General features: G+C 34.9%; 3 protein-coding genes across 4 annotated transcripts; 1 reads left to right on the plus strand and 2 right to left on the minus strand.

Annotated features, from left to right (window-relative positions):
• Window positions 1-1,170: 1,170 nt before the first annotated feature.
• On the minus strand, window positions 1,171-6,911 carry LOC149490032 (exonuclease 3'-5' domain-containing protein 2-like). Its single transcript, XM_089715093.1, has 6 exons — window positions 6,604-6,911; window positions 4,874-5,030; window positions 4,540-4,740; window positions 3,999-4,213; window positions 3,806-3,907; window positions 1,171-1,447 (listed from the first exon to the last, which is right to left on the minus strand). Exons 1-6 carry the CDS (start codon window positions 6,789-6,791, stop codon window positions 1,171-1,173), a joined length of 1,140 nt encoding a protein of 379 aa, XP_089571219.1. The 5' UTR covers window positions 6,792-6,911.
• A 437-nt stretch (window positions 6,912-7,348) lies between these two features.
• On the plus strand, window positions 7,349-9,961 carry LOC149490033 (putative ATP-dependent RNA helicase DDX23). The gene has a single exon (XM_089714851.1). It carries the CDS (start codon window positions 7,407-7,409, stop codon window positions 9,897-9,899), a length of 2,493 nt encoding a protein of 830 aa, XP_089570977.1. The 5' UTR covers window positions 7,349-7,406; the 3' UTR covers window positions 9,900-9,961.
• Window positions 9,931-13,386, minus strand: LOC149490034 (uncharacterized). 2 transcript variants are annotated; one of them, XM_089714852.1, is made up of 7 exons: window positions 13,296-13,386; window positions 13,066-13,226; window positions 12,122-12,288; window positions 11,750-11,859; window positions 11,126-11,261; window positions 10,616-10,785; window positions 9,931-10,128 (listed from the first exon to the last, which is right to left on the minus strand). In XM_089714852.1, exons 2-6 carry the CDS (start codon window positions 13,224-13,226, stop codon window positions 10,616-10,618), a joined length of 744 nt encoding a protein of 247 aa, XP_089570978.1. In that variant the 5' UTR covers window positions 13,296-13,386; the 3' UTR covers window positions 9,931-10,128. The 2 variants fall into 2 exon arrangements, with proteins under 2 accessions (XP_089570978.1, XP_089570979.1); XM_089714853.1 differs by having other exon boundaries at window positions 10,605-10,785.
• Between the last annotated feature and the right edge of the window lie 366 nt (window positions 13,387-13,752).

Genomic DNA, 13,752 nt, shown 5'->3' on the forward strand with positions numbered 1-13,752 from the left:
TTCAATCAAATAAATTACAGTGTATTTGGGACATAATAAAGTAAGTTTCCACCAAATTTCGTAGAAAAAAAATTAATTTTGAAGTAGATAAAAATAAAAGACCAAAAACTTGGTTTTTTGAATTTTTCACCTAAATTTTTAGGTTATGTGAAAAAATTGTGAATACAAAAGTTGTAGAACTTTTAATTACCTACAACTTTGCCATTGAACTTTTTTCTATAGGACTTGTAGTTTTGTCGGAAATCGAGAGAAACCATTTTTTTCTCTTAAAAGCTCCCCCCTCCCGCTTCCCGAACTCGGATTGACCGTAATTTATTTTTCCTTACATTTTTATCATATTCCCCTCCTTTTCTAATGGGTTTCATCCGACTGCGATTTTTTTTTGTTTCAAAAATTATCTACTCTAGTCTATTGAAGAAAACCATGAAATTATAATATAAAATAGAATTAAAGTTACATAATGAGTCACATAATATGTGTAATTATATTTAGATCTGGGTAAGCAGTAAACATTTTTAAGAGAAGTTATTCTAACTTTAGTGTTAAGTTTATACAATAAAAATACAATTAGACTATGGTAGTAATAAACAAACCTATAATAGCTTAGACATGTTAAAAATTGATATTAATGATAGGAAACATACATCAAAATAGTTCACATACGAAAAACCTTATCTAAATCGTCTTCCGTACGTATATTAATAACTTTCGATTTATTGTTCTGCCTAGTATATTCGGCCCCCACGTGTCCATATAAAACGCCAATTTTTGGTGCGTCCCATCTTCTCCCGTGTGAGATAAAAGAGATTTCGATTTTCGTATGTAAGATGTTCATTTAGGTAGAAACGGCATGGATCCCCGTTTAGCCCCGTCCCGCTGGTATCGGCGCTGGCAGTAGTTTATCACGCAAGGGCCTGCGGGTGAGACGTACTATTATGGGACGTGGTTGCGAGCTGGACTCTTAGTCAGCAGCTTAGGCCCACGCCGGTGCGCGTTCGCTATATCTCGTTCATCTAGGGTTAGACCGATTTTTTGTGCAAGGGTGATAGTGATGTGCAGTAGGTTCTCTCCATTAGATTCAGGTATACCAATAATTTCGATGGCATATAGTAGTTTCTCTTGTTCGGAGTCGTTCAGCTTTCTCTTTAGGGACTCAATCGATTCCTGGTTCTATTGTACTTCAGATTCAAGATGTGATACGCGTTCCTCTAAACTATCCAACCTATTAGATAGACGAGATATCTCTAACTTGGACTGTAGAAGCTTGATATCTTGTATTAGTGACGGTATATACGAGTTATCCTCCCCGCAGACCACGCATCTATTCTGCTTGATGAGTTGATAGTACTGACCCACTCTGCCCACGGGACGACGGGCTGGTTCGTACCGTAAGCGCACTGTGAGCGGATCGTCTGACACTTTGTCCGCTAGCTCTCCTTCTACGCACCTAGAAAGGCAAAAAATGATGATAGGTTTTGTGATTTTACAGGTGGTTGTCAATTTCTTCCTTATCCAATATCAATCGGTATGCATAAATTGAAAAGAAAAGTAAATATGAAATTTATTATTCTCACTAATTATATTAATAAATACAGAAAAAGAAAAAACGCCTTTCCTTACAAAATCAAAAAAAAAAAATCAAAAATATTTATTCAGTAACAAATATATGTTTAATATCAGTCATTGAGACATCCTTTTTAGCATTTAAATGCTTGTGTTAGAACATCTCGCAAAAATATATGTAACATATCTTACATATCAAAACCTTTTTTTATTACATTTTATAATGGTTTACTGAACTTATAAATTGCATGAAAATTGTCCACCAACTTCAAATAAGGTTCTAAATTTACCCGTGTTTTTGGATTTGTTTCAAATGGGTCAACCGATTTTGATGGAACCTTTTTTTATTTGAAGGCTAGTACCGTCCGGTAGGTCGCATGTCTTTTTTTATCGAGTTTTGACAAATTGAAAGCAAAATTTTTGGTAAAAAAAAAATTATCATCATAGTGTCAAATAATACGAGAATAAATACTGTAAGCCTTTGTGATTTTTTTATTTTTTCTCACTTAAGGGGCTGACAAGACCCAATTGAAGATTGAGTAACAGTGATTGCGCTCTCGTTCACTCCCATACAATTGGACAGTGTGAGCAAAGGAGAGCGCAAGATCACTGTTACTGGGCGGGGCCAGGTCGTAGAAGAAAATAATAAGAAAATATGTGATTTAAGGAAAAGTGTGGGTCATGTGCGAAATATGACTCGTAAGAGGTTCAGGTATGAATATGTTGACGTCGTCAACACATTCATGCACACTTCGTGTTTTAAATTGCAGACCCGTACGTCAAAAAAAAAAAAGACATAGAGTCACTAGAACAAATTCAATAATATCTGTCTGCCCGTATACAGCAAAAATATCTGACATTAGTAGGCAACATAATAAAGTGGCATCAAAATTATGTGACGAAAATGTACAGCAAATAATTGTGATAACCTCTCACAGCATAAATATGTGACGTCACCTAGGAGGCAATAATATCTGACACAATTTTATATTTTTGCATTTTGCATTGATTCCTCACAAAAATCAAAAATATGTGACATCAACTAGGAAGCAATAACATCTGACATCAACTGGGAGGCAATAATATCTGACACAATTGCATATTTCTGTATTTTGCATTGATTCCTCACAAAGAGCATAAATATGTGACATCAACTAGGTGGCAATAATATCTGGCGTCCATGACATGTTTGATATATTATAACATAGAGCGCCGGTATATGTCTAACGCGATCATTGAATGACGACATTCAATTGAATGACTAGGCCGAACGTTGATTTTACAACCGTCACTCAACGTCCAACTAGTTAGCGGATTATAACATAGCCCTTAACGGATATAAGGCTCGGCATATTGTTGAATGACTAGTGCGTTCATTGAATAACAAAAGTTGCTGAGAATTTACACTATCCACAAGAAGACGGTTGCGAGCAGCGGTGGCGCCTATTTCTGTGTAGTTAAAAATTATAACGAACTCAACCACACCATCATATCCAGACCAACGACTACTGTGCTAAATGACGTTTAGAAATTGACGAGTTGTCCTTTAGTCATTAAATAAATGTCGCCATTCAATGAACGCGCTAGTCATTCAATCAAATAGCACATTCAACCAGATGACTGCGACCTAGGTATATATTTATTATGTCAAACGCCGCTAACGTCAAACACAACAAAAGAAATTCTAAATGTGACATGTAAGCCGCGGATAAAAAATATCTTCGCACTTAGTGAATATTTCAATTTGATCGTGATATAATATATCTAGACATAAATGTAGTATGCATACAATAGTAAATAACGTAAAATAATATTTATTTGTTTTGTATTAATTTTAAATTAAACTGAAAATATAATCGTGTCAGATATTATTGCCTCCTAGGTGACGTCACATATTTATGTTGTGAGAGGTTATCACAATTATTTGCTGTACATTTTCGTCACATAATTTTGATGCCACTTTATTATGCTGCCTACTAATGTCAGATATTTTTGCTGTATACGGGCAGACAGATATTATTGAACTCGTTCTTATGACAGATATTTTTGCTAATCTGCAAATAGTAATATATTTATGGTTCTGACTGTACCGAGTCCGTCCACTGTCTTCGAAATATGAATTTTTTTGATGGGCTAGAATCTTTTCTTAAAAAACTGCTCAAATAACTTCAATTTTAACAAAATTGGGTCTTGTCAGCCCCTTAATGTAAACATAATAGACTATAAAATTAGTAATACTTACCATATAGCCTTTTTAGTGTCACAAATGCACAACAACTCTCCATCTGGTGCTAGTAAGAAACAGATGTGATATAACGGTTTCGACCTAATCACATATGGATACCTGGAAAATTCTGAAAGACTGACAAAAATTACTGAAAAAAAATACCACATATTATCTACACATTTTTATCTTGATAATTATAAAAACTTACTCATACTTAATTTTCGTTGTGAAACACACATCTGCATATTTCCAACATAAACAGTGTAAGTTTTTCCAATGATTGCTTCTAAACCAGAGCAAACCTCTACTCTGGTGTTTATTTATAAGATTAACAAATATTTTGATTGCTACGTGTGCATCTGCTGCAGCATAGGTGACTTGACGCTGTGTTAGATAGGGCGCCGCCCAATTACTGCAACTAATCTGAAAAAATCAAGACTTTTGAATAATAGGGAAGACAAATACAAACATAATATTGGAGGAAGTAAACAGACATTACAATGTGGCGAAAAAAACATACAGACACAAATTCATGTGATTACACATACATAATTTTCATGATAATTTTTGTTTTCAAATGAGAAATTTTATAAAAATTTATAATATTTTATATTAAAGTTACATTACCCCTGACATTCAGGATATTTTATTCCAGATAAACAAATAATATACTGTTTTCCTTTTTTTTTTTTCTCCTAATTTTTCACTTTACACGTCTGTACATAAGAATGGTAAAAGTATCACATTACCCTCCAAGTCTTATCTAAAGTTACTTCCAATAATGACAAAGACAACGCTGCCAGTCCCCCTGGTTTGTAACCACACAATTCTACAATATGCCGTATATCTAACGTAGACCTGATGAACACTCCGTAGTCCGCAGCTACATACTTCGCGTCGTGAACTGGTGCTACACCGACTTTGTATATTTCCTCATCTTCTAGGAGATCCTGCAAAGTGTAAATTATTTAATAAAAATCTATAACAGCGAAAGAAATATTCTTATTTTTCTATAATACAAATGATTTGCCATAATTTAACCTCATCACTTTATTTTGAAACAATACAATAAAATAAACATACCTTTAAAGATGCAGGGATATATTTCATTTCACTCAATCGGAATAGACTGCAAAATCCATCATAAGTGGAGAGCTGAATCAAGGCTACAGGCTGCCTTTTCCCTTGCACTGTTACCCATTCACAATCAAAACCAATTGCATTGTGTAAACTGCACTTCCTGTAATATTTTAAATTAATTTACAGAATTATCAATTTGTAAAATATATTTGTAAGTAAATTTTCCAAGTAATTGCACAATTTTATTGGAATTGTAGTATATAATATTTTGTTGTTTGTCGCACCTATATTCTGGGGGTTTCTTTAGAGAACTGCCGCACGTATTATAGGTTTTTTGTGGGGGGGGGGGGATGGGGGGAAGGAGGGGGGGACCCTCCCACCAAAAGGGGAAAGTTAGGAAACCAATAGTTTTGGAGAAAATTCAATTTTCCTATTCTAACCTCAAAATGTATGGAATTGGTGTAAAATCATTTTAACTAAGCATTAGACGATAGTAACATATTTTACGATACATAAATAAAATACAAACAAGTTGTGAAAACCTATGTAGTTTTTTTTATTTGAGTGGGAATCGCCCTAAAATCGCTTCTGGCACTCGCCGGCCGCTACCGCGGCACGCTCGCTTCGCTCGCTCGGCTCGTGCGGCAGTTCAAAAGTTAACCTAACACGCTCGTCGCTTCGCTCCTCGCTACCTATTTGGATATTAAAAATAAAAGTTTAATAGTTTTTTAACCTACGTAGATTTTTTTTAAGCTATTGCATAGCTTCTATCGCGGGCCTTGAGCGCGGGGACCGAATCCAGAAATTGCGTAACGAAAAACCTCACGCTCCCCACTCCGACGGGCACGGAGGTGTGGCTTGAAGGCATGCTATGCAATAGCTTTGCCGCGGCAGTCCCCGAGTGCCACACGTCTTTTTTGTTTGAGTGGGAATCGCCCTAAAGTCGCTTCTGGCACTCGCCGGCCGCTGCCGCGTACAGTACAGTGAAATGGAACGTCATGTTCTGCTTTTTTTGCACAACAAAACGGATAAATGAACTTTTTTCGCAAAAAAAATTATTAACTTTAAAAATTAATAACTAAAAAACTACAAGTTTCCTAACGATAATATTTTGGAATTACAATCTTACATTACCTAGCTAACTAAAAATATAAATATTTCCAACAAATTCGTGCGGCAGTTAACTAAAGCCAACCCATATTCTGTTCTATATTTATTATTCGACCAAGCCAACTAGACGCTCGGGTGGAATGCGGCCTCCCCGCCCGCTTACCGCCTCAGGTACCGCGTTCGCCTTAGTACGGTTCGCAGCATCGACGCATTCGTACGTTTCGCATCGCTAGTTATTTCTGTACTTTTTATTATTAATCGTTAAAGCTTGTTGTTGACTGTTAAGTTTTTTGTTATTATTTGTTTAAGTTTTTACTGTGTTGTTATTCATAGACAGCCCTTGAAATGGGGAAAAATAAGACTATTCATAGCGGAGAGCGAACAGTGATATTATTAATATTTTTTTTTTGCTATCTGTACCCGAGACATGGGCGGGTGACGTCACAGTTGAAAAGGGTCTAGTTGGCTTGGTCACGTAGTACATAAAAAATAACTAGAATAAACTGTACATGAATAGGAAGTGATAGGTCATGAAGAGTTATATAGATCATGGTCAGTTATATAGATAACTCATATGAAATGCATATAATATTATGTGTTAAAGCAAACTTTTCTTTACTTACTTTCGAAATTCATTGACAATTATATCACAATATGCCTCATTTTCTACAAGCTTTATATCTAAATAGTTAAATGCTTCTGTGGCAGTAAGTTGTTGCTTTCTTTTCAAATAATAATAACTTACACGGGCAATATAAATTACTACTGCAAGTGAGATTAAGTTTATCAAGGTATTAACTTCCACAGTCATTCTTGTATTTGATTTTGTACACTATTAATCATTAAATGATTGAATCAGTTATGGAAAAAAAAAGTTTAGGTGTATTTAAATATTATTATCAGTATACACGACAAAATATGCTAGAATCACAGAGCATGAGAGCAAGTAATGGCTAGAATTCATGCAATGTTTTCTCAACGAGTTTCTCAATGTTTTCCTCTAAAGTCTAATTTTTGACAATTGACATTTGACATTATCATTGTCTTGTCAAATATTGGATAGTCTGTGGAAGTACAAAGTAAAGTAGTGAAGTCTGAGAGTGAAGTTATATTATTTTAGAAATATTTAGCGTGAGAAGGCCAAAACAGCACGGAGTTTTGACAAAAATGTATGAAAGACAACTTTTAATAATTTTAGTGTCCATATTTTAAGACACTGTTAAGAGCATTTCAATAAATTATCTGTGTTATGAATGTCACTTTGTGCTACAGCCAATGTCATGTGTCAAGCTAAAGCTATCACCTGACGCCTATCAGTCAAAAACTAAAAAGTCATAACCTGTTGTCAATTGTCATAACCACTTCTCGTTAGTGAATATTGAAAATTATTTCATGTTAGTTTTAAAAACTATTTTAATACATAAGAATGGCTCGCGATCGCAGCCCAGAGCGTAGGCGCTCTAGATCCAGGGAACGCCGTGAGCGAGATCGACATGACGAGCGGGATTCTCACCGAGACAAGAAGCGTAGGGAACGATCACGGAGCCCTAGAAAAGAGAGAGAACGTTCTCGTAGTCCAGTCAGGAAAGATAGAGATCGTTCACGAAGCCCTAGAAAGGAGAAGGAAAGATCTAGAAGTCCAAACAGAAAAGATAGAGGCCGGTCTAGAAGCCCTAAAAAACGCGATGGGAAGGAGAAGGACAGACGTTACGATGAAAAAGACAAAAATAAGTCAAAAAAAGACAGTGATAGCAAACAAGATAAAGAAGAAGAGGAACAAGTAGATGAGAAAAAGGAGGATATAAAACCAATTAAAAAGGAACCTCTGTCATTGGAGGAATTACTTGCAAAAAAGAAAGCTGAAGAAGAAGCTCGAAGCAAGCCAGTGTTTTTAACAAAAGAACAGCGTGCAGCCCTAGCATTAGAGAGACGTCGCGAGCAAGTTGAAGCAATGAGGGCTAGTGCATCTAGACCAACCATAGCAACAATAGACCTCACAGGTTCAAAGAGAGATGAAGAAAAGAAGCACAGGGAAGATAGAGAAAAAGAAAGAGAACGTGAACGTGAAAGAGAAAGGGCAGAGAGAGAGCGAGAGAGAGAAAGAAGATATGAAGAGAGAAAATCAAATGCTGAGCGTAAGAATGATGATAAGAAAGAAAAGGAAGAAGAATTAACTGGCAAAGATAAAGAAAGAGAAGAGGAAGCGATTAAAGCCCGGTATCTTGGTATAGTCAAGAAGAAAAGGCGAGTAAGGCGTCTTAATGACAGAAAATTTGTGTTTGATTGGGATGCATCCGAAGACACTTCAAATGATTATAATACTTTATACAAAGAGAGGCACCAAGTACAATTTTTTGGTAGGGGTCATATTGCTGGTATTGATATAAAATCTCAGAAAAAAGATTACAGTAAGTTCTATGGTAATCTTTTGGAAAAGAGACGAACGGAACTTGAAAAGGAGCAAGAAAAATTGAGATTGAGGAAAGTTAAAAAGAAGGAAGACAAACAAAAATGGGATGACAGGCATTGGTCAGAGAAAGACCATGATGAAATGACTGAAAGAGACTGGCGTATATTTAGAGAAGATTACAACATTACAATTAAGGGAGGTAAAATACCTAATCCAATTAGATCTTGGAAGGAAGCAGGCTTCCATGAAGATGTTATGGAAATTATTAACAAAGTTGGCTACAAAAGTCCAACACCCATTCAAAGACAAGCTATCCCCATTGGCTTACAAAATAGGGATATTATTGGTGTTGCCGAGACAGGTTCAGGTAAAACACTCGCCTTCCTCATCCCCTTGCTTACTTGGATTCAATCATTACCAAAGAGTGAAAGAATGGAAGATGCAGACCAAGGTCCGTATGCCATCATTTTGGCGCCAACTCGAGAATTGGCTCAACAGATTGAAGAAGAAACTAATAAGTTTGGTATTCCACTGGGAATCACATCTGTGGTAGTTGTGGGTGGTCTCTCAAGAGAAGATCAAGGTTTCAAATTGAGATTGGGTTGTGAAATTGTCATTGCTACCCCTGGTCGTCTTATTGACGTATTGGAAAATAGATATTTAGTACTCAATCGCTGTACCTATGTTGTCCTTGATGAAGCCGATCGTATGATAGACATGGGTTTTGAGCCGGACGTTCAGAAAATCTTAGAATACATGCCTGTGACAAACATTAAACCTGATACTGATGCGGCTGAAGATGCTTCAGTGTTATTAGCAAATTATAACACCAAAAAGAAGTACAGACAAACTGTGATGTTTACAGCTACTATGCCGCCGGCAGTTGAACGCTTAGCGCGTAGTTATTTACGACGACCAGCAATCGTATACATAGGATCTGTTGGTAAACCAGTAGATAGAACAGAACAAGTTGTATACATGATAGGTGAGAACGAGAAACGAAGAAAACTCACAGAGATCTTACAGCGTGGCGTCGAACCTCCGATCATAATATTCGTCAACCAAAAGAAAGGTGCCGATGTACTTGCTAAAGGCTTGGAGAAACTTAGTTTCAATGCATGTACGTTGCACGGAGGTAAAGGTCAAGAACAGCGTGACTTTGCTTTGGCCAGTCTTAAAAATGGTTCCAAAGATATACTGGTCGCGACAGACGTCGCCGGTCGTGGTATCGATATCAAAGACGTCAGTATGGTCATCAATTACGATATGGCTAAGTCTATAGAAGACTATACACATCGTATCGGTCGTACGGGTCGTGCTGGAAAGACCGGTAAAGCTATATCATTTGTTACGAAAGAAGATTCGGCGATATACTACGACCTCAAACAAGTACTGCTTTCGAGTTCAGCATCGACGTGTCCACCGGAACTAATGAATCATCCTGATGCGCAACACAAGCCTGGTACCGTCGTAACGAAGAAGCGCCGAGAAGAAATGATATTTGCTTAATTTAATTGTTCTATTTTTACAATAAGACACATTTTTCATTAATAAACATTTTAATTCATCAATGTCGTTTACACTGTATACATTAAATAAATAGTCAATAATGAATTTGATAGTTGGTATCACTGTAGTGGAATAGAAAATAATTCACATCAGGTACACATGATGGTATTTCATGTAAAATTATTTTATTACTCAATATCTAAGTCGTCTATGTCGTCAAGATAGTAATCTGAAAAAAAAAACAAGTTTAAAATATTAATTATATTCAAATTTTCCATATTTTACATTTTTATGCAAAAATTAAATTAAATGTTAAAATTGGGAATTTTATCAAAAAAATATCATTTGTTCACTATCAAATTTTTTGCCGATAGAAGCATGCACTACGACACAATCTTTGCTGAAACAACTAGTACTATCAAGAAACTAATAAAAGAAAAAGATTTTTAATCTGTTTCGTAACTACGTAGTAGCAAGAGGGCGCCATTGTCTACACGTGAGCGGTGCGTCTATACAACATATTTACAAAATAACAAGAAAAAGAGTTAATACCACAGAATAATAACTAGTCACTACCGTTATCAATACTCATTTTGTAGTACCATTTCAACAGTGTGCAATATTTAAAGAATCACACAAAGACAGTTAACAAAAAACATGCAGCATAAAACATCAGGGCTCATGCAAAAGGAGGACACCAACAACCTAAAATCTACCTATTCCTTTTTCTCCGCTACTTTCTCGTCTGATTCCTTAGCGGGTGGAGGCATTACAGCTTGCTTCACCGTTGACGCCAGAGAAACTGTCATGTCAACTAGTTCTGACATGTCTTTTGGGATAGACAATTCGGGGAATTTGACTTCGAGTTGAGGATCACCTGGTTTTACTGATACAAATATACATAGAATATATTACATATATAAATAATTTAGTACTTGTCTAACTATTGGATTTAATTAAATTACTATCTAGAAAGTTATTTTACTTGTAAAATATTATATAGGTAACTATAGACTATACAACAACGTCATTTGTTTTATTTCTTTTTATAAAGAAAACTTACAAAAAAATAAATAATTATTTTATCTACAAAATATAAATCAATACATATTTTCTCAAAAGATAAAATAAAAGTGAAATTTTAATATTGTAACTCTACTCTGATAATATTTAAATACTGCATAAACTTATGTACTTATAAAATATATTTATCATGAAAAAATTACCTCCATATAAAAAGTTGTAGGCAATGTTGATATATTGTTTAGCCAGAGTACCATTTTCATTCATAATTTGCTTAGTTTCCTCCGGGAAGCAGACATAACCCATAGCCGTTGTGCCTAAACCAGCATAGAATATTCTCTGAAACAATATATTATTATGTTAATATTATTAAGAATTAAAACATAATTTTTTGATATAGTACATATTGATTATTTGTATATCTGATATTATAAATGCGAAAATAACACTGTCTATTTCTTTTTCACACCTAAACTGCTACACCAACATAAAATTTGATACAGAAAAGTTTGAAACCTGAGAAATGACAGAGGATAGGTTTTATCCCAGAAATCCTGCAGGAACGAGTTATATGCAGGTTTACAAAGGTAAACCTTATGATTATAAAGTATAGTGAAAGAACTATACTTCATATGATTATGACTCACTGCCAAAAAATTTATTTAAAAAAAAATGGGAAATGACGAAACTTTGAAAATTAAAATATATGAATACCAGGAATCTATGGTTCCCAAATCCCACCATTATATTGTAGAGGAGGATGTCTACTACAATGTACTGTGTTGGACATATTATTGTAATTAAATAAACTAAAATTGTCAACTCACCCGTATAAAACCACCTCGCAAGCCAAAAATGAATCCAGTGAGACCACCCATTGCTACAGCTCCATATCTTGTCTGTTTATTGTCTTCCTCACGCAAGTACTGGATGATCCCTCATAAACAAGTTCAAATTATTTGAATTTGAATCTAAATTCATGATATATAGCCTATAGCCTTGCTCGATAAATGGGGTATTTAACACCGAAATAAATTTTCAAGTCAGACCAATAGTTCCTGAGATTAGCGCATTCAAACAAAAAAACAAACTCTTCAGGTTTATAATATTAGTATAGATTTATAACATCACTCTTATTCCATAATATAAATTTTAGGAGTGATTGTAAGTACCTTTTTTAACAGTTAACAGGTACTTACAATCACTCCTATCCTTAAATTCATGATAGTTATCTGTGATCCTGTGTTTCAGAGAGGATGTATGAGCTACTCCCGTCTCGAATGTCTCCCGCACAGCTGTCACGGGGGATTGTAACGCTGATCTGATGTAGCTTGTTTTGTTCTCTTTGCCTTCAGCTTCTAACTTCCTGAAACATTGTATTTTCTAGTGTTTGATTTTACGCGAGTATTATACATTTAGAAATTAAAGAGTCTCCCCGTGACCATGCTCGCTGTAAAGTGTTCGAAATATCAGGAAAATAATATAATGAATAAATCACGTTTAAAATCCGTTAAAAAGTCTTTAATTTATTCCTGAAACATTATTTGGAAAATAAGTTTGTGGAAATATTTAAATCATTCTGAGTGTTGTATAAATAAGCCTTATCATATAGATAACATGTATCACAAAAGAGAAATGTCATATCATACTATGTGCATATTTAATGGGATTTACTGGAATAGAAAAAATAAAATTTACTTTCCCTAACTACTTCTCACATTACCAAACGTGTGTATCTTACACAATATTAATGTACTAGATTTCCGCCCGCGGCTTCGCCCGCATTTGCAAAGGAAAACCCGCATAGTTCCCGTTCCCGTGGGATTTCCGGGATAAAAACTATCCTATGTGTTAATCCAAGTTACCCTCTATATGTGTGCTAAATTTCATTGTAATCGGTTCAGTAGTTTTTACGTGAAAGAGTAACAAACATCCATACATCCATACATCCTTACAAACTTTCGCCTTTATAATATGTATTAGATCATTTAGTTTAGGTATAAACATTTTATGGCATTATCTTTATCTATGCGGGAATGTGATAATAACAAAGATAACACGAGAGATTTTATTAACATCAAGGAAAAAGTGTAAGTATTGCAGATCTACCCTAATTATTTTTGTATTTAATGATATTACATACTCTGCGTAGTCGGCGTGAGGCGCTTCGTATATTGGAAGCTCCGAAGGTCTCATAGGAGGTGGAGGAGAAGGTCTCTTTGCCTCTGGTATTGGAGTTGCAGCTCCCACAGTCGGTATGAGCACCGCTGCTAACCCCGAACCAATTACTACTTTTCGAAGCATCTGTAACCAAAAATAAGACAAAATAGTACGAGTTCCAATAGTTATTACGAAATAAATCCATACAATTACCTCGAAAGAGATGTTTCACAGGTTTATTACATAAATAAACCGTGTACAAAATTCAATGTAATCAGCTGCTATTTTGACATTGACATGTGCATAGCGCAGTTTGACATTAGTCATTACGTAACAGAATTTTAAGCTGAGTCTACATTATCATTCTCTAGTGATTCTCTAAAAAATAACGAAATTCTAAAATACGGTCTAGAAATAGACCGAAATTATATGCTAAAGGAATTTAAAGCTAGCCATACAATAAAAATAATAAATCTATTGTATCTTAATGAATAATTTTTACAATTTTGAAATAGTCGTTGAGATACGATTACGTTAATATTTTATAGCTGCATTGAAACAGATTATAACTTACAAATATACACAGTAAGTATATTGTAAAAGGTGTGTAAAAGAAACTGGTAGGTATATTCTGATAATTAAATCATAAATAAATATGCACACCCAAATT

The sequence above is a fragment of the Colias philodice genome, chromosome 3, assembly GCF_061535455.1.
Source record: "Colias philodice isolate Cphi_HAF_F1 chromosome 3, ilColPhil1 Martin Lab GWU primary, whole genome shotgun sequence".
NCBI classification, from domain to species: Eukaryota; Metazoa; Arthropoda; class Insecta; order Lepidoptera; family Pieridae; genus Colias; species Colias philodice.

Bases quoted from the DNA above. Each gene is read 5' to 3' on its own strand.
- LOC149490032 (XM_089715093.1), bottom strand. From the start codon at position 6,791: ATGACTGTGGAAGTTAATACCTTGATAAACTTAATCTCACTTGCAGTA. The intron at 5,031-6,603 runs GTAAGTAAAGAA...AAAATATTACAG, and splicing joins ATTGTCAATGAATTTCGAAA to GAAGTGCAGTTTACACAATG. The intron at 4,214-4,539 runs GTAATGTGATAC...TGATTTTTTCAG, and splicing joins CTTTAGATAAGACTTGGAGG to ATTAGTTGCAGTAATTGGGC.
- LOC149490033 (XM_089714851.1), top strand. From the start codon at position 7,407: ATGGCTCGCGATCGCAGCCCAGAGCGTAGGCGCTCTAGATCCAGGGAA.
- LOC149490034 (XM_089714852.1), bottom strand. From the start codon at position 13,226: ATGCTTCGAAAAGTAGTAATTGGTTCGGGGTTAGCAGCGGTGCTCATA. The intron at 11,262-11,749 runs GTGAGTTGACAA...ATATTGTTTCAG, and splicing joins TGCGAGGTGGTTTTATACGG to AGAATATTCTATGCTGGTTT. The intron at 10,786-11,125 runs GTAATTTTTTCA...TATTTGTATCAG, and splicing joins CTACAACTTTTTATATGGAG to TAAAACCAGGTGATCCTCAA.